The sequence below is a fragment of the Salmo salar genome, chromosome 20 (genome assembly GCF_965601325.2).
Source record: "Salmo salar chromosome 20, fSalSal1, whole genome shotgun sequence".
NCBI classification, from domain to species: domain Eukaryota; kingdom Metazoa; phylum Chordata; class Actinopteri; order Salmoniformes; family Salmonidae; genus Salmo; species Salmo salar.
The window spans coordinates 61,527,451-61,550,724 of NC_138310.1; the positions used below are offsets into that span (position 1 = coordinate 61,527,451).

The window sequence follows — 23,274 nt, forward strand, 5'->3', positions numbered from 1 at the left end:
GTTTGGTAGCCATATTGGAAAAGAGCTTCTGTGGGGCTAGTGAATTATGTGATGGCCCTATAGCTACAAATCTTTTTTAAAACCCAGTTCTACCCTGTGCCTCAATCACCAAAGTTGCAATCCAAAAACGTAGTTGCCACATTACATGGAATTATATGGCTAAACGTCCAACATTCTAATGCTAATGGCACAATATGGGCGATTTTTAAACAATAGTTGCAGATGATGCTTTCAAAGTTGATGTCACGTCCTGACCATAGAACGCTTTTATTTTCTATGGTAGAGTAGGTCAGGGCGTGACAGGGGGTTTTGTCTAGTTTAAAATGTCTATGTTGTGTGGTTCTAGTTTCTGTTTTTCTATTTTTTGGGGGGATGATCTCCAATTAGAGGCAGCTGGTCATCGTTGTCTCTAATTGGGGATCATATTTAAGTTGTTGTTTTTCCCACTAGGTTTTGTGGGAGATTATTTTGAGGCAGTGTATGTTTCACCTCTTCGTCACGGTCTGTTATTTTGTTTAGTAGTTTATTTGTATGTCTTACATAGTTTCACAGTTATAATAAAATGTGGAACAATACATACGCTGCGCCTTGGTCTCCTTCATCATACGACAAACGTGACAGAATCTCCCACCACCAACGGACCAAGCAGCGGGGTCTGGAGGACTGGACCTGGGAGGAAACCTGGATGGAGCAGGACCCTGGACAAGGCCGGGGAGTATCGCCGTCCGAAGGAGGAGATTGAAGCAGCGAGAGCAGAACGGCGATATTACGAGGCGTTATATCATCAAGGCAAGCACGAGAGGCACACGGGGAGATTGGCAGAGTCAGGGTTCAGACCTGAGCCAACTCCCCATGCTTACCGTGGGGAGCATGTGACCAGTCGGGCACCGTGTTATGCGGTGATGCGCACTGGAGATACAGTGCGCATTCACAGCTCGGGGTGCTCGTTGCCAGCGCCCCGCATTTTCCGGGCTAGAGTGAGCATTCAGTCAGGAAGGGTGGTACCAGCTCAGCGCTCCTGGTCTCCAGTACGCCTCCTCGGTCCAGGATATCCTGCGCCGGCTCCGCGCACTGTGTCGCCAGTGTGCATTCACAGCCCAGTGTGTCTTGTGCCAGCACCCTGCATTTGCCGGGCTAGAGTGAGCATTTAGCCAGGAAGGGTGGTGCCAGCTCAGCGCTCCTGGTCTCCAGTACGCCTCCTCGGTCCAGTATATCCTGCGCCGGCTCCGCGCACTGTGTCGCCAGTGCGCATTCACAGCCCAGTGCGTCCTGTGCCAGTGCCCCGCATTTCCCGGGCGAAAGTAAGCATCCAGCCAGGACGAGTTGTGCCAGCTCTATGCTCGAGACCTCCGATGGGCCTCCACGGTCCAGTATATCCTGTACCTGCCCCATACACCCGGCCTCCAGTGAGTCTATCCAGCCTGGTATGCCCTGTGCCTGCTCGCCGCACTCGCCCTGAGGTGCGTGTTACCAGTCTGGCGCCACCTGTGCCAGCCCCACGTATCATGCCTCCAGTGTGCCTTCCCAGTCCAGAACTTCCGGCGACAGTTCCCAGTCCGGAGCCTCCGGCGACGGCCCCCAGTCCGGAGCCTCCAGCGATGGCCCCCAGTCCATTCCCCCATCAATTTTTCATTATTAAAGTGGCTAGAGATGAGTCAGTATGTTGGCAGCAGCCACTCAATGTTAGTGATGGCTGTTTAACAATCCCATCTGGTTTGCGCTTAGTGGGACTATCATTTGTTTTTCAACAGGACAGTGGCCCAAAACACACCTCCAGGCTGTGTAAGGGTTATTTGACCAACAAGAGTGATGGAGCAGTACATCAGATGACCTGGCCTCCACAATCACCCGACCTCAACCCAATTGAGATGGTTTGGGATGAGTTAGACCGCATCGTGAAGGAAAAGCAGCCAACAAGTGCACAGCATTTGTGGGAACTTCTTCAAGACTGTTGGAGAAACATTCCATATGAAGCTGGATGAGAGAATGCCAAGAGTGTGCAAACCTCAGTGGTGTAAAGTACTTAAGTAAAAATACTTTAAAGTACTACTTAAGTCATTGTTTTGGGTATCTGTACTTTACTTTACTATTTATATTTTTGACTACTTTTACTTCACTACATTCCTTAAGAAAATACATTTTCCTTGACACCCAAAAGTACTTGATACATTTTGAATGCTTAGCAGGACAAGGGAAATAGTCAAATTCACATCAACCGAACATCCCTGGTCATCCCTACTGCCTCTGATCTGGTGGACTCACTAAACACAAATTCTTTGTTTGTAAATGATGTTGGAGTGTGCCCCTGGCTTTCCGTAAATAAAAAAAAACAAGAAAATGGTGCCATCTGGTCTGATTAATATAAGGAATTTGAAATTATTTATACTTTTACTTTTGATACTAAAAACTTCTTAGGCATAGGGGGCAGTATTTTCACATCTGGATGAAAAGCGTGCCCAAAGTAAACTGCCTGCTACTCAGGCCCAGAAGCTAGGATATGCATATAATTGGTAGATTTGGATAGAAAACACTCTAAAGTTTCTAAAACTGTTAAAATGTCTGTGAGTATAACAGAACTGATTTGGCAGGTGAAACCCTGAGGACAAACCATCCAGGAAAAAAATAAAATTGAGGTCATAGTATTTCCCATTGGTTTTCTATTGAAAGCCCTATTTAATAGGAACCTGGTGGCAGTTCCTATGGCTTCCACTAGATGTAAACAATCTTTAGAAATTGATGTTTTTTTGAGAAATGAAGAAGTATGGCTGTTCTGTAAGTGTCACTCCAGATGGATTCTACTGTTTGGTGTGCGTGAACTGGAACGTGCTTCACGTTGTTTTATCCGGTTTTGAACACAGTATATTCCGTCTTAAATTTTATCGATTATTTACATTTTAGGATACCTTACGTTGGATTAGGAACGTTGTTTGAAATGTTTGGACCAAGTTTACAGGTAACTTATTAGATACTTTGTAGTCATGTTGGGCAGGTTGGAACCGGTGTATTTCTGAATCTAACGCGCCAAATAAATGGACATTTTGGGGATATAAAGAAGGACATTATCGAACAAAAGGACCATTTGTGATATTTCTGGGACATTTTGGAGTGCCAACAGAAGAAGATCTTCAAAGGTAAGGCATTTATTATATCCTTATTTCTGACTTTTGTGTCGCCACCTGCCTGGTTGAAAATTATTTTCATGTGTTTGTATGTGGGGCGCTGTCCTCAGATAATCACATGGTCTGCTTTCGCCATAAAGCCTTTTTGAAATCTGACACTGCGGCTGGATTAACAAGAAGTTAAGCTTATTTTGATGTATTACACTTATATTTTTGGTTATCTTGAATATTGATATTTCTGTAGTTTGAATTTAGCGCTCTGCAATTTCACTGGATGTTGTCAAATCGATCCCGCTAACGGGATTGGCGCGGGAAGGGATCACTAACAGGTTTTTAAGTATATTTAAAACCAAATACTTTTAGACTTTTACTCAAGTAGAATTTTACTGGGTGACTTTTACTCAAGTATGACAGTTGGATACTTTTTTCACCACTGGCAAAGCTATCATCAAGGCAAATGGTGGCTACTTTGAAGAATGTAAAATATATAATATATTTGTTTAACACTTTTTTGGTTACTACATCATTCCATATGTGTTATTCCATAGTTTTGATGTCTTCACTATTATTCTACAATGTAGAAAATACATAAATAAAAACCCTTGAATGAGTAGGTGTATCCAAACTTTTGACTGGTACTGTATATAATTTGAAAGGTAATTTACCTGTATAAAGCCATTTATACAGGTCATTTTGATTTGTACCCTAGAGGTCAGAGGTCAAAGTTCTGTTGACGTGAACTTTCTGAACATGTATCTGATGTATAACTGTGAATCTAAGCTTTCCAATGATATATGATTAAAGGGTATAAGCGAGAAATAACTTGTTGCATATTGACATTGTTTGTCATAGGGTAAATTCCCTATGAAAAAACATTGGGATGGAGGGATGAAAGAAAGTGATAACACACAGAAAGATACCATTGCTGCACTGTTATCACACATTTTCCAACATTAGGGACATAGACTTAAAAAAAAAAAAACATCACTATGACATCGGCCCAAGTGAGCCCCCGACAGTCCACATTTGGGGGTCTGGCTCATGGACTATTTGTTGGATTGCATGAACATGACATGGTTACAATTTGTCACTTTTGATGTTGATGCAGGATTGCCTTTGTGAGGATATCTATATTATGTAGAATTATTTTTTCAATGTTCAGCATAACTTATATGAAAACGTGGGACAAACACCACAGATAATCATACAAAACACAAGAGAACAAAAAGTCAAACAAGTAACTTGACATGAGCCACTGATTGCATTTCCAGCACTGAGGTTAGGAATCTTCATTCATTTATTTTATTTTATTGGAAAGTTGCTTTCCAGATGCCAGCATCCCTGAGAAATATATAGTGTATATAACAAGATTCCTCGGCCACCCCATCATTAAGAGGGGGGGGGGGGGGGGGGCTTTCCAAAAGGTCAGCATGTCTAGAAAAACAGCCTACAGCAGCCTGTCTCCCAATCATGCCCCCTAGCTCACTTCCGACAGCCTCACTGCCCTAGACTGAGTGGGTCATGGGCATAGCTTCCCTGCCATAGACTGAGTGGGTCATGGGCATAGCTTCACTGCCCTAGATTGAGTGGGTCATGGGCATAGCTTCACTGCCATAGACTGAGTGGGTCATGGGCATAGCTTTGAAGCCTTGAAGGTAGAATGTCATTGGGGAAATTATGGTTGAGGTGCAATCCCTAGACTAGAAGGTGGCCTTGGGGGAGAGTATATGGGGAAACAGTGTCTCCCGTAGGGATTGAGCTCACTGCAGGGCATGGACAGAGCACAGAAGGCTGGCAGCTGTCCATCGTAGCTTAGAGACTGGAGTGAGAGCAGTATGTAGTATCTCTGCTCTCTAAAATCATTCACAGATCGCAGGAGGGTAGAGCCTTGTAATGAACAGGCTTATTTGGCATCATTAGGTATATAGCTAAGAAACACATAAGCAACTAAGATGTATAAAATAAATGGGGTTTGCAGATATGGAAACAAACTAGTGAACACAAACTAATGAAGTTATATAACTTATTAAAATATTTGTTAACTAATTCCCTTTCTCCAATTAAAATCCCCATCATAAATATCATAAATCTTCTCATGCTATAATTCCATCAGGTCTTGGAACAGAGAGTACAGCTATCACTTTCACCAGTATTATTATATTCAGGCATTGTGGAAGTCAGCTGCAGGTGAACTGCAGTAGCAACCTTTGCCCAGTAGGTGGCACTGTCTTCATTCAAGAATTGTGCATCACAGTACACACACCCTGAATGTTACTACTTGTAAAAGTGATTGAGGTGGAGCCAGTGATGTACGCTATTAGCTTATGTTGGCTGTGTGGAGTTCCAAGATGGAGCTCCAGACCCAGGGATGGTTAGCTCCAGGGCAAGCCAGGCCCCTTCCCCTCTGTCCTGCTGGCCCATGACCCGTCGCCTGCCTGGCCCCTTCTAGGCGGTCCACTCAAAGCAGCCTCTGCGATGTGTCTGCATGTCCCTCACTCTACGGATGGACTGGATCTGGGGATGGTGGGCGCCCCACTCGTTCCAGTGCTTGAAGACACCGTACTCGAACACATACTGGTAGCCACGGTAACCGGGGTACTGGTAGCCAACCCAACTGTCATCCAGAGAAACAGATGGAGATAATGAGAGAGAGAAATGGAAGTTAACATCTTAAATCAAATGGATGTGTAGATGGATGGATTGATTGATAAGTTAATATGCCAACTCACGTTCCACCAGTGACCTGGATGCTGGCCACACGGTCCTGGAAGCCGTAGGACCACAGACTGGGGATATCCTCATCACACACCTCCATCTTACGGCCCTCAAAGTTATTACACTCAAACAGGCAGATCTTGTGGTCCTGGGTGTCCTGTAGGCATAGAGGGACAGAGGGAGGGATATCAGCAATAGAGTTTACCACCTATTCACCCACATCCCTCAGACGAGGAGGGGAAGCCACTTAGACTAGAGTATCCATGTAGTGGATGGATGGATGGATGAATGAATGAATGGATGGATGGATGGACAGACTAACCATGCGAACGGGCCTGACGGACATGAAGCGGTCACACCTGTAGCTGTTGCTCCAGGTATCCCAGCGGGGGTACTCTCCCTTCTCCAGCATGAACATTTCTCCACTCAGGTTCTGCTGCTCATAGCCCACCCAGCTGTATGGGGACATTATAAAAGTGTTACAGCACAACTATAACACACTTATAATGAATTAACACAACTCTTATCAACATGATCAGAAGCCTTGAGGCTAGGTACAGCTAAGTGATTAGAAGGTTCCTAGGTGACATCATGTTAGATGTCACATGTTCATCGCAAAAGTCATGTATCTTTGGAAATTGCATGTTGTAAATTAACTATGTATCAGCTGTCTCACTGGACTAAGATAACGTTAGTATTAGTAGGTTTTATTGGTTTCTCTCAGTCATAGACTGAATTGTAAACCAATTTACAATCATAACATCAATCACATAATTATCAAATAGCTTAGGATTGTACTATCAAAACACTTAATATAATAAAATGTAAAAATATGTAATATATACAAAACAATACTACGACAACAAGGTTTGGGGTGGTAGCTTTAGAAAAGGCATCTTCAGAGTTCTTAGGAAGGCATTTCTAAGGCCCCTGGGCTATATGGTGTGTGCATTGATCAGTTTAGTGAAGTATGGAATGGGAGAGTCCTGATAGCGCCTGTGTGTGTTATGGGAGTGTTCAGTTTGTGGCTGTTGCGGGTTGCCTGTCCAGTAATCTGAGGTCTGGTAGGGGGGAGCCAGTCTGCAAACTGGGAGTTCTGTAGGGATTTAGCAAATGTCAGGCAGATCTGCTCCCGTCTGCTGTCGAAGGACATGATTCCGAGGGTTTTGAAGGCTTCCCAGTAGCTGGTGTACGACCCGCTCAGAATTATTCTGCAAGCTTTCTTCTGGACACGCTCCAGCTGACAACTTCACTCTTATAATATGAATCCCTATGAATGTTTTTTTTAATCTTCTATGTAAACAGATGAAGTTAGATATGACGTACGGTCCACACTCCACCCTGATGGAGCCGATCCTCTCAAAGCCCTTCTCACACAGGTTACGGCACTCAGTGATGCACTCCATCATACGACCCTGGAAGTTCTCAAACTCAAACAGGTACATCTGTAAAGATAGCGAATACCACAGTATGGTAATTTACCGTAATAAGCTATAATATAATACTGTTAATGATTTGATATGGAGATCTTTGATCAAGATGCAGGTCTTGGGCATTTAAAACAACTGTAAATGCTGTATCTTCGCTAGAGATTATTAGTTATGATAAGTAGTTTGTTAAAAAAGTGTGTTGACCTACTTTGTGGGCACGCAGCCCCATGGCTGGGTGGCTCCCAATGCTGCCCTGGGCTCCGGAGTGGGACATGGTTGAATCTGTGGCCGATCAGGAAGAGAGTGGGAGGGAGGGAGAGAAATAAACAGGGGTAAAACATGGCCTCTTGGAAAAACAGCTTCCTTTGACCTTCATATTGTGACACTCATTTTAGTCATTTCGCAGACATTCTTATCCAGGGCAACTAGGGTTAAGTGCTTTGCTCAAGGGAACATCAACAGATTTTTTCACCTCGTTGGCTCAGAGATTTGAACCAGCGACCTTTTAGTTCATGGCCCAACACCCTTAACCACTAAGCTACCTGCAGCCCATGTCCCAGCTGTGTATCTATTCATGTCATATCTGTTTAGCTAAATAGATAAAAGAATGTTTCCCACCAGTTTCAGATACAAAAGACAAAAAAAGACGAACGGTAGTTCATGTTCAACTCAATGACTATAAACAGATTTCAATATTCGTCTTTTGGCAAAACTCCATATGAAAACCCACTTATCCACCCAAACTATTAATGAGAACATAATCTACTTGTATCTAGTCACTCAAGGTCTTAATCTAGACTGGTTTATAGGCTTTTCCCTCTCTCATTAACTCTACCCCAAAACACACCTTTTGATGTTGAAGCCTGTTCTAAGAGACTTGCCTGTGCAATTTACCCCCAGTAAATATTCCATAAAGAGCAATTCCTCTGTGAAAAAAAAGAATCTCCAAAGATTTTTTTAAACAACATGCTCAAACATATTTTTCTTACAATTACTAAATTCAGTGACACTGAGCACACTTTCATCTGCCAGACGCAGGTAGGCCTGTCATGTAGTATTACTGAGCTGAGAGAAGATCACAGTCAAACATGGGCTCATCTCTCTCACTGCCATTTCCCATTAAATGAACCACGAAACAGACAGAACGTCAAAGTAATGCAAAACATCACTCTCTGGATATAAGACAAAGAACATCCCAGAGTTAATTGAAGTCAAAAGCTTCAATTTGACAGTCCTTGATTTAGGTCATGGGACGAAGAGACCACACCTTTGCCCCCCATCTCTCTCGCTCACAACCCCCTTCCCTGAGTGTGAATCTCACCAAGCGGCTGGTTGTCAGGTACAAGGGAGGAACAGACGTCCAGAAAGATAAGCCTAAGAGTTGGAATAAAGCCCCCAGAGTGGTGATATATATACAATTACATCCCCATGCTGCCTATTGGGCCGGGATCCCACCTCGTCATTGGATGAGCAGGGTTCTCTTTAGGGGGGGTTCAGGGGTCATATATGCTGATCTCCACTAAGCCATGCTGAGTTGGCTGCTCGCTTTGTTGTCCTGCGCTGTGTGGTGGATCTCTCGCTGTCTCGCTCTCTCTAGCAGAGCAAGCAATGTGCTGACCTATTGTGTGTAGTGCGAATAGGCGGGCCGGCTACTGTTCAGTTGGAACTGGCACGCAGGGAGACAGGTATGCACACACACAGTTTGGTGTTTGCTAAGTTTTGTTTTCTGCTATAGCATGGGACACCTCAACGGACAGTAGTGTCTGTCAGACTGCCAACATCTAGTATAGTAAGAGGAACACAGCAAAAGGACTTGGCACCCATGTCATTTTACAATACAAGAATGGTTTACAGTGAAACAGTCAGAACATGACATAGCTAGATACAGTGAGGGAAAAAAGTATTTGATCCCCTGCTGATTTTGTACGTTTGCCCACTGACAAAGAAATGATCAGTCTATAATTTTAATGGTAGATTTATTTGAACAGTGAGAGACAGAATAACAACCAAAAAATCCCGAAAAACGCATATAAAAAATGTTATAAAATGATTTGCATTTTAATGAGGGAAATAAGTATTTGACCCCTCTGCAAAATATGACTTAGTACTTGGTGGCAAAACCCTTGTTGGCAATCACAGAGGTCAGACGTTTCTTGCAGTTGGCCACCAGGTTTGCACACATCTCAGGAGGGATTTTGTCCCACTCCTCTTTGCAGATCTTCTCCAAGTCATTAAGGTTTTGAGGCTGACGTTTGGCAACTCGAATCTTCAGCTCCCTCCACAGATTTTCTATGGGATTAAGGTCTGAAGACTGGCTAGGCCACTCCAGGACCTTAATGTGCTTCCTCTTGAGCCACTCCTTTGTTGTCTTGGCTGTGTGTTTTGGGTCATTGTCATGCTGGAATACCCATTCCACGACCCATTTTCAATGCCCTGGCTGAGGGAAGGAGGTTCTCACCCAAGATTTGACGGTACATGGCCCCATCCATCGTCCCTTTGATGCGGTGAAGTTGTCCTGTCCCCTTAGCAGAAAAACACCCCCAAAGCATAATGTTTCCACCTCCATGTTTGACGGTGAGGATGGTGTTCTTGGGGTCATATGCAGCATTCCTCCTCCTCCAAACACGGCGAGTTGAGTTGATGCCAAAGAGCTCAATTTTGGTCTCATCTGACCACAACACTTACACCCAGTTGTCCTCTGAATCATTCAGATGTTCATTGGCAAACTTCAGGCGGGCATGTATATGTGCTTTCTTGAGCAGGGGGACCTTGCGGGCACTGCAGGATTTCAGTCCGTCACGGCGTAGTGTGTTACCAATTGTTTTCTTGGTGACTATGGTCCCAGCAGCCTTGAGATCATTGACAAGATCCTCCCGTGTAGTTCTGGGCTGATTCCTCACCATTCTCATGATCATTGCAACTCCACGAGGTGAGATCTTGCATGGAGCCCCAGGTCGAGGGAGATTGACAGTACTTTTGTTTCTTCCATTTGCGAATAATCGCACCAACTGTTGTCACCTTCTCACCAAGCTGCTTGGCGATGGTCTTGTAGCCCATTCCAGCCTTGTGTATGTCTACAATCTTGTCCCTGACATCCTTGGAGAGCTCTTTGGTCTTGGCCATGGTGGAGAGTTTGGACTCTGATTGATTGATTGCTTCTGTGGACAGGTGTCTTTTATACAGGTAACAAGATGAGATTAGGAGCACTCCCTTTAATAGTGTGCTCCTAATCTCAGCTCGTTACCTGTATAAAAGACACCTGGGAGCCAGAAATCTTTCTGATTGAGAGGGGGTCAAATACTTATTTCCCTCATTAAAATGCAAATCAATTTATAACATTTTTGACATGCGTTTTTCTGGATATTTTTTTGTTATTCTGTCTCTCACTGTTCAAATAAACCTACCATTAAAATTATAGACTGATCATTTCTTTGTCAGTGGGCAAACGTACAAAATCAGCAGGGGATCAAATACTTTTTTCCCTCACTGTATTCTCTGCCTGGCCTAAGTGGAAATCATCAGGTACAGTTGGGTGAAGAAAGCAGGTTTGTAAAGCATGTTTGGTACAGGTGTCACATTATATAGTACATCATATCAAAGAAAAGGGGGGGGGGGGGTCAAGTGGATTAGGATAGAAATAGTGCTCATTGATAATGGTACTTAATATACTCTGCAAGTCTAAGCTGTTGGGGGGGGGGGGTTATACTAAGCTAACATATGGAATTGTTTTAAGATGATCGAATCATGGATCATTTAGCTATTTGATTTTGAAATGTAGGACACTTAGGTAGAAAAAAAAGATTTACTACTATAGCCCATAGAAATGCATTGAATAACACCTTCATAAATGGCAACAAAGACAGTCAAAAAAATAAATAATAAGGATTTGAAGTGTCTGTCCTATATCTAGGAGACATAAGAAAGCGCAGGAAAAAATAATAATAAATACATAAATAAAAAAAAGAATGTATATATATATATATATATATATTTAACCATCTCCATAATTCCATTCATTTGTACGGGTTACCTTCAAATGAGTCCCGTGACACTTATGGAGTCATATTAGTTTGTAGCCTAAACGGTTCAGACGCTACGGACATTTTCATGAGATGACCGATTTTCGGGATGTCACATGGTTTGACAAACACTGCTGTAGCTCGGCCACCTTCCACCGCAGATGCGGAGGATTGAGATGCAGCCCATGCAGTTCAACTCTACCATTGAAATCGTGATTGTGCCTCTATGTCATCAAAAGGGAGGGGTTCAGTATGAAATACACTCCCTTCTAGATGTGCTGGGTGGTACCACTTCAAGGCTTACTATAAAAGCAGGTGAGAGTGTGCCTTACCTGGTCTCAAAGCATTTCGTATTATTTTGTACGTAAATCCGAGACACTCCATTTAGTATGATATGTTATGTTGCGTATGGTATCTATTCATTTGTGGATGTCCATTACCCGTTTCAAATCAGAATCAAATTTTATTGGTCACATACAGTACACATGGTTAGCAGATGTTATTCTGAGTGTAGCGAAATGCTTGTGCTTCTAGTTCCAACAGTGTAGCAATATCTAACAATTCCACAACAAATACCTAATACACACAAATCTAAGTAAGGAATGGAATAAGAATATATATATGGATGTCAGAGAGGCGTAAGCTAAGATGCAATAGATAGTATAGAATACAGTATATACATTATTAAAGTGACTAGTGTTCCATTTACTAAAGTGGCCAATGATTTTAAGTCTGTATGTAGGCAGCAGCCTCTCTGTGTTGGTGATGGCTGTTTAACAGTCTGATGGCCTTGAGATAGAAGCTGTTTTTCAGTCTCTCAGTCCCAGCTTTAATGCACCTGTACGGACCTCGCCTTCTAGATAGTAGCGGGGTGAACAGGCAGTGGCTCGGGTGGTTGTTGTCCTTGATGATCTTTTTGGCCTTCCTGTGACATCAGGTGCTGTAGGTGTCCCGGAGGGCAGGTAGTTTGCCCCCGGTGATGCGTTGTGCAGACTGCACCACCCTCTGGAAAGTCCTGATATGTTACGAATTGCAATTCATATTATATTTTACGAATATGTTACAAATCTGCAAAACGTATGATATGTTACAAATTCTAGCTAGGTAGCTAGGTGGCTAACATTAGCTGGCTGCTAACATTAGCTAGGCTAGGGGTTAGGGTTAAAGTTAGGGTTAAGTTTAGGAGTTAGGTTAAAGGGTTAGGGTTAGGAGAAGGGTTAAGGTTAGGGGAAGGGTTAGCTAACATGCTAAGCAGTTGCAAAGTAGTAAGCAGTTGAAAATTAGCTAAAATGCTAAAGTTGCACCCTCACCAACCACCCTACTTTAATTTTGCCTTAAGTAACCATACCAAACGTACCATATCATACTAATGTTACATCTAGTCTATGAGACCAGGCTGTGGTAAGTGGAGTGTGTCAATATTTGCATGATGCTTCCTTGACTAGACCACTGACATTAAACAAAATTCAAAAGGCAGTAAGTTACATTTTCTTTGGGAATTCAAAATTACACAGCAAGTTGCAATAGATGTCAGGAACTCTGGAATTTACCACTGTGAGCTAACTGTCCAGAGCAGTGTTTGCTCTAGATGCACATAATCTTATTATCAGAGTGTGCCAATGGATTTCTGGTAAGTATGCTTTAGTGAGAAAGTGTTGGGATCAGGTACAACTACCCCCCCCCATTTTTTTTTCTCATATTTATGAAAAATTCCACCCAGCCACAACGTCTCACCTGAATGTATTTTGTTTTAAATTTGAAGGGGGTTGGGCAAAGGATGAAATTGGGGTTGAGAGTTACCCTTTAAAGAAAATGTTCTCGTTTAGTATTTCTCCAGTAAGTTTCCTCAAGGAGAAAGCCTGCACTTCTATGTCAAAGATAATAAAACAAAAATACTACAGTAGTGTCTGCAGGAACACTACAGTAAATACTACAGTCAGCAACAACATTACAGTTCATATTATGGTATACTACAATCTGCAAAAACACTACATTAATTACTGTAGTATATACACTACAGTTTTTTTACTACAGTATTTATACTATAGTTAACTGTAAAATACTTTCCTAGTTAAAAGGTTAAAAATATATATATATTTAATACTTCAGTATACTACAGTAGTCACTGTACTGTTTTGTCCACACAAAAAAAATACAATGAATGGAGCCAGCTGCATAACATTCTGCATCCCACTTCTGGTTTAAATCTCAATCTCAGGGTTGGTCCTGGATGGGAGACCAGATGCTGCTGGAAGTGGTGTTTGTAGGGCCAGTAGGAGACACTTTCTTCTGGTCAAAAAATAAATCATTTCCCCAAGGCAGTGATTGGGGACATTGCCCTGTGTAGGGTGCTGTCTTTCAGATGCAAGGTGAAATGGGTGTCCTGGCTCTCTGTGGTCACTAAACATCCCATGACACTTATTGTATGAGTAGGGGTGTTAACCCTGGTGTCCTGGCTAAATTCCCAATCTGACCATCATGGCCACCTAATCACCCCCAGCTTCTAATTGGCTCATTGATCTCCCCAATTGTCATCTAAGAAACACATTTTTAAATGGTTAGAATTTTGGTACATCCTCTTTCTGACGTGTGTCTCTATTTTTTTCCTCAACAGCATATACATTAACTACTGCAATCGTGTCGTGGGTTAGGGGTTGGGCTATGACCAGGACTGGGTGTAGTCTATGTCTGTATAATCACGGGGTCCGGACGTTTGTCCAGGGGCTTGTGTTAATCGGCACTGGGCACGGTGCCCTGCGTCCAGACCAGTACACCAGCACACCGTGGCAGGCGGGGGAGAGCCTAAAGCCCTGTGGCTCAGTATGGAACAATGGAGGGCCCAGCAATGTGCTGACTCCTACCCCGTCCCACAGGCCTGGGCTCCATTTACCACCACTGTGTATAAATAGGCCCGTTTACTCAGGGGTCAGGACATCGTTTTGTGGAGCCCCCCGTGAGCGCTACACAGCAATTTTTTGGGGTAGGTCAGGTAAGCCCTCCATCTTTAGACCGTTCAGCCTATAGCCTTTTGCCAGCATTGTTGCCCATTTACATTGTCTATTGTCCTGTTTTTTTCCTTTGCTGTTTTCTGCTGAGCCTTGGGAATGTATAGAAAGGGTCATACGCACACACACATTCTCTAAATGGACACGCCAATCGTCATCATAGTCAACATCATACATGATGCCATCAACAGCATAGTTTACTTTACACACTCAGGATGTGACAATGGCATGACATCCAGGCACATGACACAATGGTTCACCATGTAGAATTTATAACAACTAATAAAGAAAAACATAATTATCACATATCATTCAGAAATGTGGATGGATGCTTTGCATTGTACTATTTTATTCATGGTATTACATACCAACGTTACATACTAGGCCTATGTATTAGAGAGGAGTTTTTTCAAAATTATATTATAGTATTTGCACTTCTCTGTTGGTATCTGTTTTCTGCTTTGTATCGTCACTCTGGCTTTAGCCAGCTATTTTTGTAGCATGCCTCTCTTTAGCTAGCTGTTTTTGTGGCGTGCACCTCCTCCCTCAGCCCTATGTGCATTGTATTATCATCAGCAACAGCACAGGACAGTGCTTTGTTTGGGCTTGTCATGAGTCTCTTGCATAGATTCTCTAGTTCCAGCCACATTAGCATAACATTAATATATTTGGGCATTAGCTGCTGGGCACAGACTAATGCAAGAGCTAGAGCTGAGTGGAGATGAGGTCCATTGGGGTTTAGTCAGGTCTACCCTGGTCTCCCTGTAAGGCCAAACAGAAATGTGACTGCGTAACTGACTGTGACTGTGTGCTTTCTGCACTGCAGGTCAATTATTACTGAGATATCAAACATGGCGCTGACTACTCCTAACCCAGTGGGACCATGGAAGGTGAGTCAGTGTTAGGTACACCACGTTTCCACAACCTTTTCCATTTTTCCTTAATTAACAGACGTAAGAGGAGAAAGGAAAGCTTTGCACACGGAAGTGCATTCTCTAGCAGAGATACTGGTTGTGTTAAAAACAGTCAGAAAATATATTTTTTTTTTAAAACAGCAATAGCGGGTCAGGCAGATTACAAATATGTACTATATCCTCTGTCCTAGATCACGGTCTACGACCAGGAGAACTTCCAGGGAAAGCGTATGGAGTTCACTGCTTCCTGCCAGAACATCATGGAGTGTGGTGTGGACAACATCCGCTCCCTGAAGGTCGAGTGTGGAGCGTAAGTCAGCCAGCCCGCCAAAACACATGTACATACTGTAGGATATTTATCTCCCTGACAGGTTACACATTATCCTTCAAGCCAGGGGACCATTGCACAGGCAACAATTTCTAAGGGATACTGATAGACACCTACTGTATCATGGACACATGCCAAAGTCTTTGCCCCACCTTTGCAACTATCCACATGTACTGTATATCGCTATCCCTCTGTCTCTCCATGTCTCGCTATTAATCTCTATCACTTTGTATCTGTCCGACTTCCCATGTTTCCCTCGCTCTCTCTGTGTATGTGTAGCTGGGTAGGGTACGAGCACTCCAGCTTCTCTGGGCAGCAGTTTGTGTTGGAGCGTGGAGAGTACCCTCGCTGGGAGTCCTGGAGCGGCAGCAACGCCTACCACATCGAAAGGTTGATGTCCTTCCGCCCAGTCTGCTCTGCTGTGAGTGTACTATCCAAGCCTACTTCCTGTTCCTGCCAGACCAGGCCAGACAGACACTCTCCTCTGTGGAATATGTTCCAATATCCATTGTAGAATTCCACTTAGAATGCCCAATACATTCACATAGTAAGCTAGTACCGATATTGGAACAGAAGCCTGGGTTCTGTCCTCAGTCTATGTCTCTGGCTCTTGTGACTGACACTGACAGAGTCCAGCTCTACTCAGTATTACTGACAGCGACATTACATTTAACAGATAAAAGTAGCTGTCCTTGATAGGCTCTACCAGCATTATTAAAAGTACTAAATGACAAAGTGAATAAAACACAGTATTATAAAGATTTCATACTTTCATTCATAATTCTACACAATATATCTTTTATAAATAGTTTGGAGTGAAACAGGTTGAATGTAACCTGACATTGCCTACTCCTCTCTCTGAACTGCACAGAACCATAAGGAGTCCAAGATTGTGGTGTTCGAAAGGGAGAACTTCATTGGCAAGCAGTGGGAGATGAACGATGACTACCCCTCCCTGCAGGCCATGGGCTGGGGCAACAACGAGATCGGATCCATGCAGGTCCAGAGCGGAGCGTAAGTAGTAGGAGTAGAAATCCTGGCTTCCTTTTTCACACTACAGAAGACTATGCTCATAACAAATCAGAAATAGAGGAATCAGGCCTCCCGAGTGGCACAGCATGGCAGTGCTAGAGGCGTTACTACAGACCCGGGTTCATTCCTGGGCTGTCCCATAGGACGGCACACAATTGGCCCAGCTACGTCAGAGTTAGGGGTGGGTTTGGCCGGAGGGGCTTTACTTGGCTCATCGCGCTCTAGCAACTTCTTGTGGTGGGTCGGGTGCCTGCAGGCTGACCCCAGTCGCCAGTTGAACGGTGTTTCCTCCAACACATTGGTGTGGCTGGCTTCCGGGTTAAGCGGGCGGGTGTTCAGGAGCGGGGTTAGGTGGGTCATGTTTTGGAGGACGCATGACTCCACCTTCGCCTCTCCCGAGCTTTCTTGAAAGAAATAGCTATTATATGGTGTCCCTGGATATTATACAGAGGACTAACATGTACTGTAGAGGCCAACTCTTTCTGATCTGCAAGTGCCTAGACTCTGAACATCATGAGGGGCCACAGTGGCTGGGGGGCAAGCGTAGAGAAAATGTTTCAGTTTAAAGTAAGTTTGCTGCAACTCTACTCATTTTGCCATGTGGTGGAGAGAAATATATATATATATAAAAATAACCGATTGGTAATTCAACGATGATTACAAGTTTAGATAGCTTGCTAGACTAATTTACCAATCTAAACATTTTTTGCTGACATGGGCTAATTGTGAGTGACTGTCATAAAAAGAAAAACTGCTTATGAACAACCAAATTTTGAAATTGCACCTTTAGTATTTTTAATTTGTTTGTGGAACTTGATCTGCGGACCTACAAAAGTGGCCACCAGTTGCCCATCCCTGCTCTACAGGGTAAGGACTGGGGCTTGTTTCTTGGTATTTTCTCACTTCACCCACTTCCTCTCCATCTCCCCCTTTAGCTGGGTGTGCTACCAGTTCCCTGGTTACCGTGGCTACCAGTACATCATGGAGTGCGACCGTCATGGCGGAGAGTACAAACACTACAGGGAGTGGGGCTCCCACGCTCAGACCTCCCAGGTCCAGTCTCTGCGTCGCATCCAGCAGTAAGAGCGTCCACAGCTTCCTCCCTCTTTCACCCCTCCTCTTCCTCCTCCTTTCCCTCATCCCTCCTTCGCCCTATCATTCCAAGCTTGACCAGTAGTCCTGTTAGACCTCCAAGACCAACGGCTCCTGAAGCTTCTGGTGCTCCACAGCTACAAACATGTTTACAGCACTTTTGTTTTGTTCCATCGCCAAAAGAAGAAAAACGAGAGAACGAAAGAATAAGATAGAAAAGTGACAGATGCATCCCACATCAATCGGAGTGAAGGGTCTCGGGTGATGTGGTGGTACAAGCCAGGCTTTGATGCTGTTCTTCAGTGTTGTCACGGGGAATTCACAGTCACAGTGATCAATAAAGAGAAAATGAGCAACAACAATAAACAGTGATACAAGAGTCTGCTATTAACCTGCTCTGGTGTCTTTACTCTTTTCACTGTCTTCTTGTGCATCTTTTCTCAGCCCTTTCCTCTGTAGGCGACTACTTTCTAATGAAGTCTTCAGTGTCTGTAATAGAAGTTAGTAGAGTTGGTTTTGTCAATATGCACCGGCCTACCATACAAAAGGGCTATAATCTACTGGTTCATGTTCAGCATCAGGTTTCCGGTCCCTATAAAACAGGTCAAACTGGGCTGGAGTTACACCACAGCATTCCACCACTTCTAGGCCTACCCTTACAAGCCTACAGTAGCAGACAAGTAGCTATAAACTCTTAGTTGAAATGACCCTATAATGTCAGTTAATTTTATGTACAGTAGTTCCATCACCTTGAACAAACTAATTTCACCCTTGCTTATAAGAAATATAGAAAATATGGTTAAGAAATATAAAGTGTCTACTAAGTGGACCTTCATACTGAAAGCAAACTGTTACACCCTATCGCACAGCACACGGTTAGAAACTCCAGTAATCAACGTATTTTAGCCATAATTCAATATACAATACAAAGATTTAATAATGACTGAAATTAAATACTTAGTGTAATGTAAAATGTTTTAATTAAACATTAATTAGACCTTACAGTGAAATGCTTACTTACAGGCTAACCAATAGTGCAAAAAAAGGTATTAGGTGAACAATAGGTAAGTAAATAAATAAAACAGTAAAAAGATAAGATATCAAAGTGTTTATCCAACAGCGCCCTCTCAGGCAACACTAAAAAACCCAGTGAGTCTCAATTCAGTGCCAAATCTTGCCTAAATGCATAGTGTCTGTCAGGCCTATCCTATGCAATTTAGTATCAATAGCCTATAATGTATGAGGAAATATGTTTGGGAAATTGAGACTATGGTAATATTGGCAATTTACGACTTACCACATTTCAGAAATATCATACAATGTATATATATTACATTACTGATTAATGTTGACATCATTGTACAGAACTAAAATGCGCTGTACATGTTGTCTCAAAGTCTAGCTTCTTCAAGCCACCTTAAAAAGGAGGGTCAATCCGATCTGGATTCCTTGGGGTGTCCCTGCCCTAAACCCTAACCCCTACTCTTACCCTAACTTGAAACAACCATTACGTAACCCTAACCCTTAACTTAACCCCGGATAGCGTGGACCTTAAAAAGAGGCTCCTCCTCAAGGAGGAGACTGACATCAGATGATCAGATGAGTTGGATGCAGACACTGGCAGGCTGGCCGGAGAGACAGCTATCAAAATTCTAGATAGTTAGAAATGTTTTTATCATATACCTTTTTATTTCACAAGCCATGATGTTTTCAAGAGTTGGTAGTAAGTTGTGTGTGAAGTGTGGAGAAGTGGGGTGCTCTAGATGGCATGGTAGAATTAACTTGACAATGGAGACTGAAGTATTATGACTTTTAACTTTGGTAAGAATTAACACTGCATGCAAGCACTTCAAATTGCAAGGCGCTCATTTACATATCCCCTTGACCTTCAACCTCACGAGTGATATTGATTGGCTGTTAGTCCATAACTCCCTTGTGTTTATCATTATCTTCATATATTACAAGGAGAGTCAGAAACATGGCAACATCTTTGCGGGAACATAACATACAGCGCCGAAACTATGCGTTAAATTTTTGGTCTTCCTCCTTTTTGTTGTTGTCCCCATCACGGCCACAGGGATAACGGCTCTGAGCGCCGGCGAGGCTTGTCAAAAGCAACACAAATGGTGCTTTCAAGAAAACTGGGATCATGATGTCAGTGATCTCCAGGTGGGAAAGTCTGAGTTATACAAAGATGCCAGAGTTTCCGAGTTGGATGATTGTAAAATAAAATAAAAATCCCAGTCGGAGTTTCTTTCCCAGAGTGCCCAGTTGTCTTGGAGGCACTGAAGTCGGAGATTACCAATTTCCCAATTGTTTTTGAACGCGGCACCAATTCGCTGTTTTGAACGCTGCATTTTACTTTTTAACTAGGCAAGTCCGTTAAGAACAAATTCTTACAATGACGGCTGCATTGACGTCCTAGTCGGAACTAGAAACAGAAATTTCCGACTTGCTAACTGGTTGAACTCGGCACCGGATTAACTACAACCAATTAGCAAATCGGACATTTGAGTTTCATGTGCCGCTTTCATAGAGCTTAATCTCCGATTTCTGACTTTAGTGCGTTCAAGACAACTGGGAACTTAAAAAAAACGACCTCCAGCTGGGAAAATCGTTTTGAACTGTCATCCAACTCGGAATTCCAAATCGGAAACTATGGCGTCTTTCTAGAGCTCAGATTTACCGACCTGAAGATCGCCAACGTCATGATTTAGCCTAACCTTGGTTATTTCCGAGTTCCCAGTTGTCTTGAAAGCACCACTAGTTTCAACTAACCGGTGAACGCGGCCTAACGCCGCGAAAGAGGTAGAACACAGTGTTACCAACAATTTTTCATTGAGAATAGTTATTGGCTCCTTGATTTGTAGCTAGATTACGTTTTGCCGTTGCTGCAACGATGTCACATCACCAATTTGCCTTGATGCGTCTCTCCATCGTATCTCCTCCTTAGCAGAATTACTTGATGATGCGGCTATATACTCATGCACCTTGCAAAATAGAATAAGTGTCAGTGTAGGCTACTGCATTAAGCGCAGTGGTGTAAAGTACTGAAGTAAAAATACTTTAAAGTACTACTTAATTCTTTTTTTTTGGCATATCTGTACTTATTTATATTTTTGCCAACTTCTACTTCACTACATTCCTAAAAAAAGAAAGAAAAGTACTTTTTACTCCATACATTTTTTTCCTGACACCCAAAAGTACTCGTTACATTTTGACAGGAATATGGTCCAATTCTCACACACACTTATCAAGAGAACATCCCTGGTAATGTCACGTCCTGACCAGTATAAGGGGTTATTGGTTATTGTAGTTTGGTCAGGACGTGGCAGGGGGTATTTGTTTTATGTGGTTTGGGATTTATTGGGATATGTATTTATGTAAGAGGGATGTTTGTTTTATGTGTTCCGGGGTTTTTGGGTAATGTTCTTGTTTTGTATTTCTATGGTTTTCTATGTTGTGTATTTCTTTGTTGGCCTGCTATGGCTCTCAATCAGGAACAGCTGTACATCGTTTTTTCTGATAGCCCTTTTTTCACCTGTGGTTTGTGGGAAGTTGTTTTTGCATTGCTGTGTGTTTTGTGTTTTCAGTGTTCTAATTAAAAGTTAAAATGAGCACGCAACCCGCTGCGCCTTGGTCCATTTCATACGACGATCGTTACAGGTAATCCCTACTGCTTCTGATCTGGCGTACTCACTAAACACAAATGCTTTGTTTTTAAATAATGTCTTGAGCGTTGGAGTGCCCCTGGCTATCTGTAAATAAAACATTTAATTGTGACATCTGGTTTGCTTAATGTAAGCAATTTTAAATGATTTATGCTTTTGATACTTAAGTATATTTTAGCAATTCCATTTACTTTTGATAGTTAAGTATATTTTAAACCAAATACTTTTACTCAAGTAGTATTTTACTGGATGACTTACTTGTCATTTTCTATTAAGGTTTACTAGTATGACAATTGAGTACTTTTTCCACCACTGATTAAGCGACGTGCATAACTTACCTTGATTTAATGAAACAGGCGGCGCAGATGTGGAACTCCATGACTTCAAAAGTGCAATGTAATACGTCACAAGTTTGACAGCTTTAGATCATCAGATTGCTTGGATAAAAGCGCATAGGGTTCAGGCATCGCTGCTACTGCAAACAAGGCGTAACACAGAACCCAATCCGGCTGCTCGCGTGCGCCATCGTGCATAAATGTATTTTGTCCCCCCACACCAATCACGACACACAATATCAAACAAACTCTGAACCAATTATATTAATTTGGGGACAGGTTGAAAAGCATTAAACATTTATGGCAATTTAGCTCGCTAGCTTGCACTTGCTAGCTAATTTGTCCTGTTTAGCTAGCTTGCTGTTGCTAGCTAATTTGTCCTGGGATATAAACATTGAGTTATTTTTCCTGAAATGCACAAGGTCCTCTGCTCCGACAATTAATCCACACATAAAACGGTCAACCAAATCGTTTCTAGTGTTATTGACTGTACGCTTGTTTATTCCATGTGTAACCCTGTATTGTTTGTGTCGCACTGCTTTGCTTTATCTTGGCCAGGTCGCAGCTTTACATGAGAACTTATTTTCAACTAGCTTACCTGGTTAAATAAAGGTAAAATAAAAAAATATTGCTTTATTTTATTCGTTTTGTGCTGTTGTCAGTAGATGCACTTGATTCAGCAGTGCTGGGAAGGCATTGTGTTCCCATTTTTAACCGCTTCATGTGTCTGGATGTAGAACCCCGCCTACCCAGCAGGCCCAAAGAGCAAATCAAGTGCACTTATAGGCCTACCGCTGGCAAATCAGATAGCCCAGATCACCGTGTCTGCACAGGTTCCTCGAACACATCACCGTGTCTGCACAGGTTCCTCGAACACACAGTAAAGTTGACAAAGTTTTGACATTTCAAAACTATGAAAACCATGACTAGAGACTCAACAAATATCTGCTGTTTTTATGAGTAAGTTATTCAGCACTGTCACTTTGTTTATAAGCCATAAAATGCACGTTAACCTTACTTCCACTCACGCTACAACCAGCATTGCAGCTGCAATGAATGAGTATAGCAAAGTGTTTCGAAAAGCTTCCGTTATTATTTGCAGCTTGTCTTTTTTAATATAGAGGAATATTTCACTTTCTCTGGTCATAGGATGACCATAAATTGGTGCATGAGGCAGAAATAATGCAGTGTTACTTAAGTTTTGCCATCAGCTGGAAGACTGTCCCCTTTTCTCAGCGGAGGGAGGGAGAAAGGAGGGACAGTGAGTCGGGTGACAGGCAGCCTCACTGCTGCTCCCTCCCCTCAGACTGACCATTAGATGCGGGCCATCAGTCCAGTAAAAAAAAACAACTAGTTATGCTCACTCAGCTGTGCCTTACAAGTAATACAACAAAGGATCTAGTGTGATCATATACATAACATTTTGAACTACAATTTCAAAATGGTCTAACAACAACATTGGCAGGGCAATTTAAGCATAGCCAATATTCAGTGATAATGTATTGGGCCTATTGCACAAACCTCATTGCTAACAAAACAGTTTTTAATTGGTTAATGTTGCACAGGCTTTTTTAAGTCATGTTTTAATATTTATATTTTTTTTAAATAGATCTC

General features: G+C 42.6%; 2 protein-coding genes across 4 annotated transcripts; one reads left to right on the forward strand and one right to left on the reverse strand.

Moving 5' to 3' along the window:
- Window positions 1-4,569: 4,569 nt before the first annotated feature.
- Window positions 4,570-8,727, reverse strand: LOC106581035 (beta-crystallin B1). Its single transcript, XM_014162707.3, has 6 exons — window positions 8,586-8,727; window positions 7,473-7,546; window positions 7,161-7,279; window positions 6,157-6,289; window positions 5,849-5,991; window positions 4,570-5,733 (listed from the first exon to the last, which is right to left on the reverse strand). The coding sequence occupies exons 2-6, from the start codon at window positions 7,536-7,538 to the stop codon at window positions 5,565-5,567; spliced, it is 630 nt and encodes a 209-aa protein (XP_014018182.1). The 5' UTR covers window positions 7,539-7,546; window positions 8,586-8,727; the 3' UTR covers window positions 4,570-5,564.
- Window positions 8,728-14,143: 5,416 nt separating this feature from the next.
- crb12 (Beta-crystallin A1-2) lies at window positions 14,144-18,045 on the forward strand. 3 transcript variants are annotated; one of them, XM_014162684.3, is made up of 6 exons: window positions 14,144-14,263; window positions 15,115-15,178; window positions 15,394-15,512; window positions 15,810-15,951; window positions 16,402-16,544; window positions 17,498-18,045. In XM_014162684.3, the coding sequence occupies exons 2-6, from the start codon at window positions 15,140-15,142 to the stop codon at window positions 17,643-17,645; spliced, it is 591 nt and encodes a 196-aa protein (XP_014018159.1). In that variant the 5' UTR covers window positions 14,144-14,263; window positions 15,115-15,139; the 3' UTR covers window positions 17,646-18,045. The 3 variants fall into 3 exon arrangements, with proteins under 3 accessions (XP_014018159.1, XP_014018158.1, NP_001134082.1); XM_014162683.3 differs by having other exon boundaries at window positions 14,167-14,272; NM_001140610.2 differs by lacking the exon at window positions 14,144-14,263 and having other exon boundaries at window positions 14,987-15,178; window positions 17,498-18,008.
- Window positions 18,046-23,274: the final 5,229 nt, after the last annotated feature.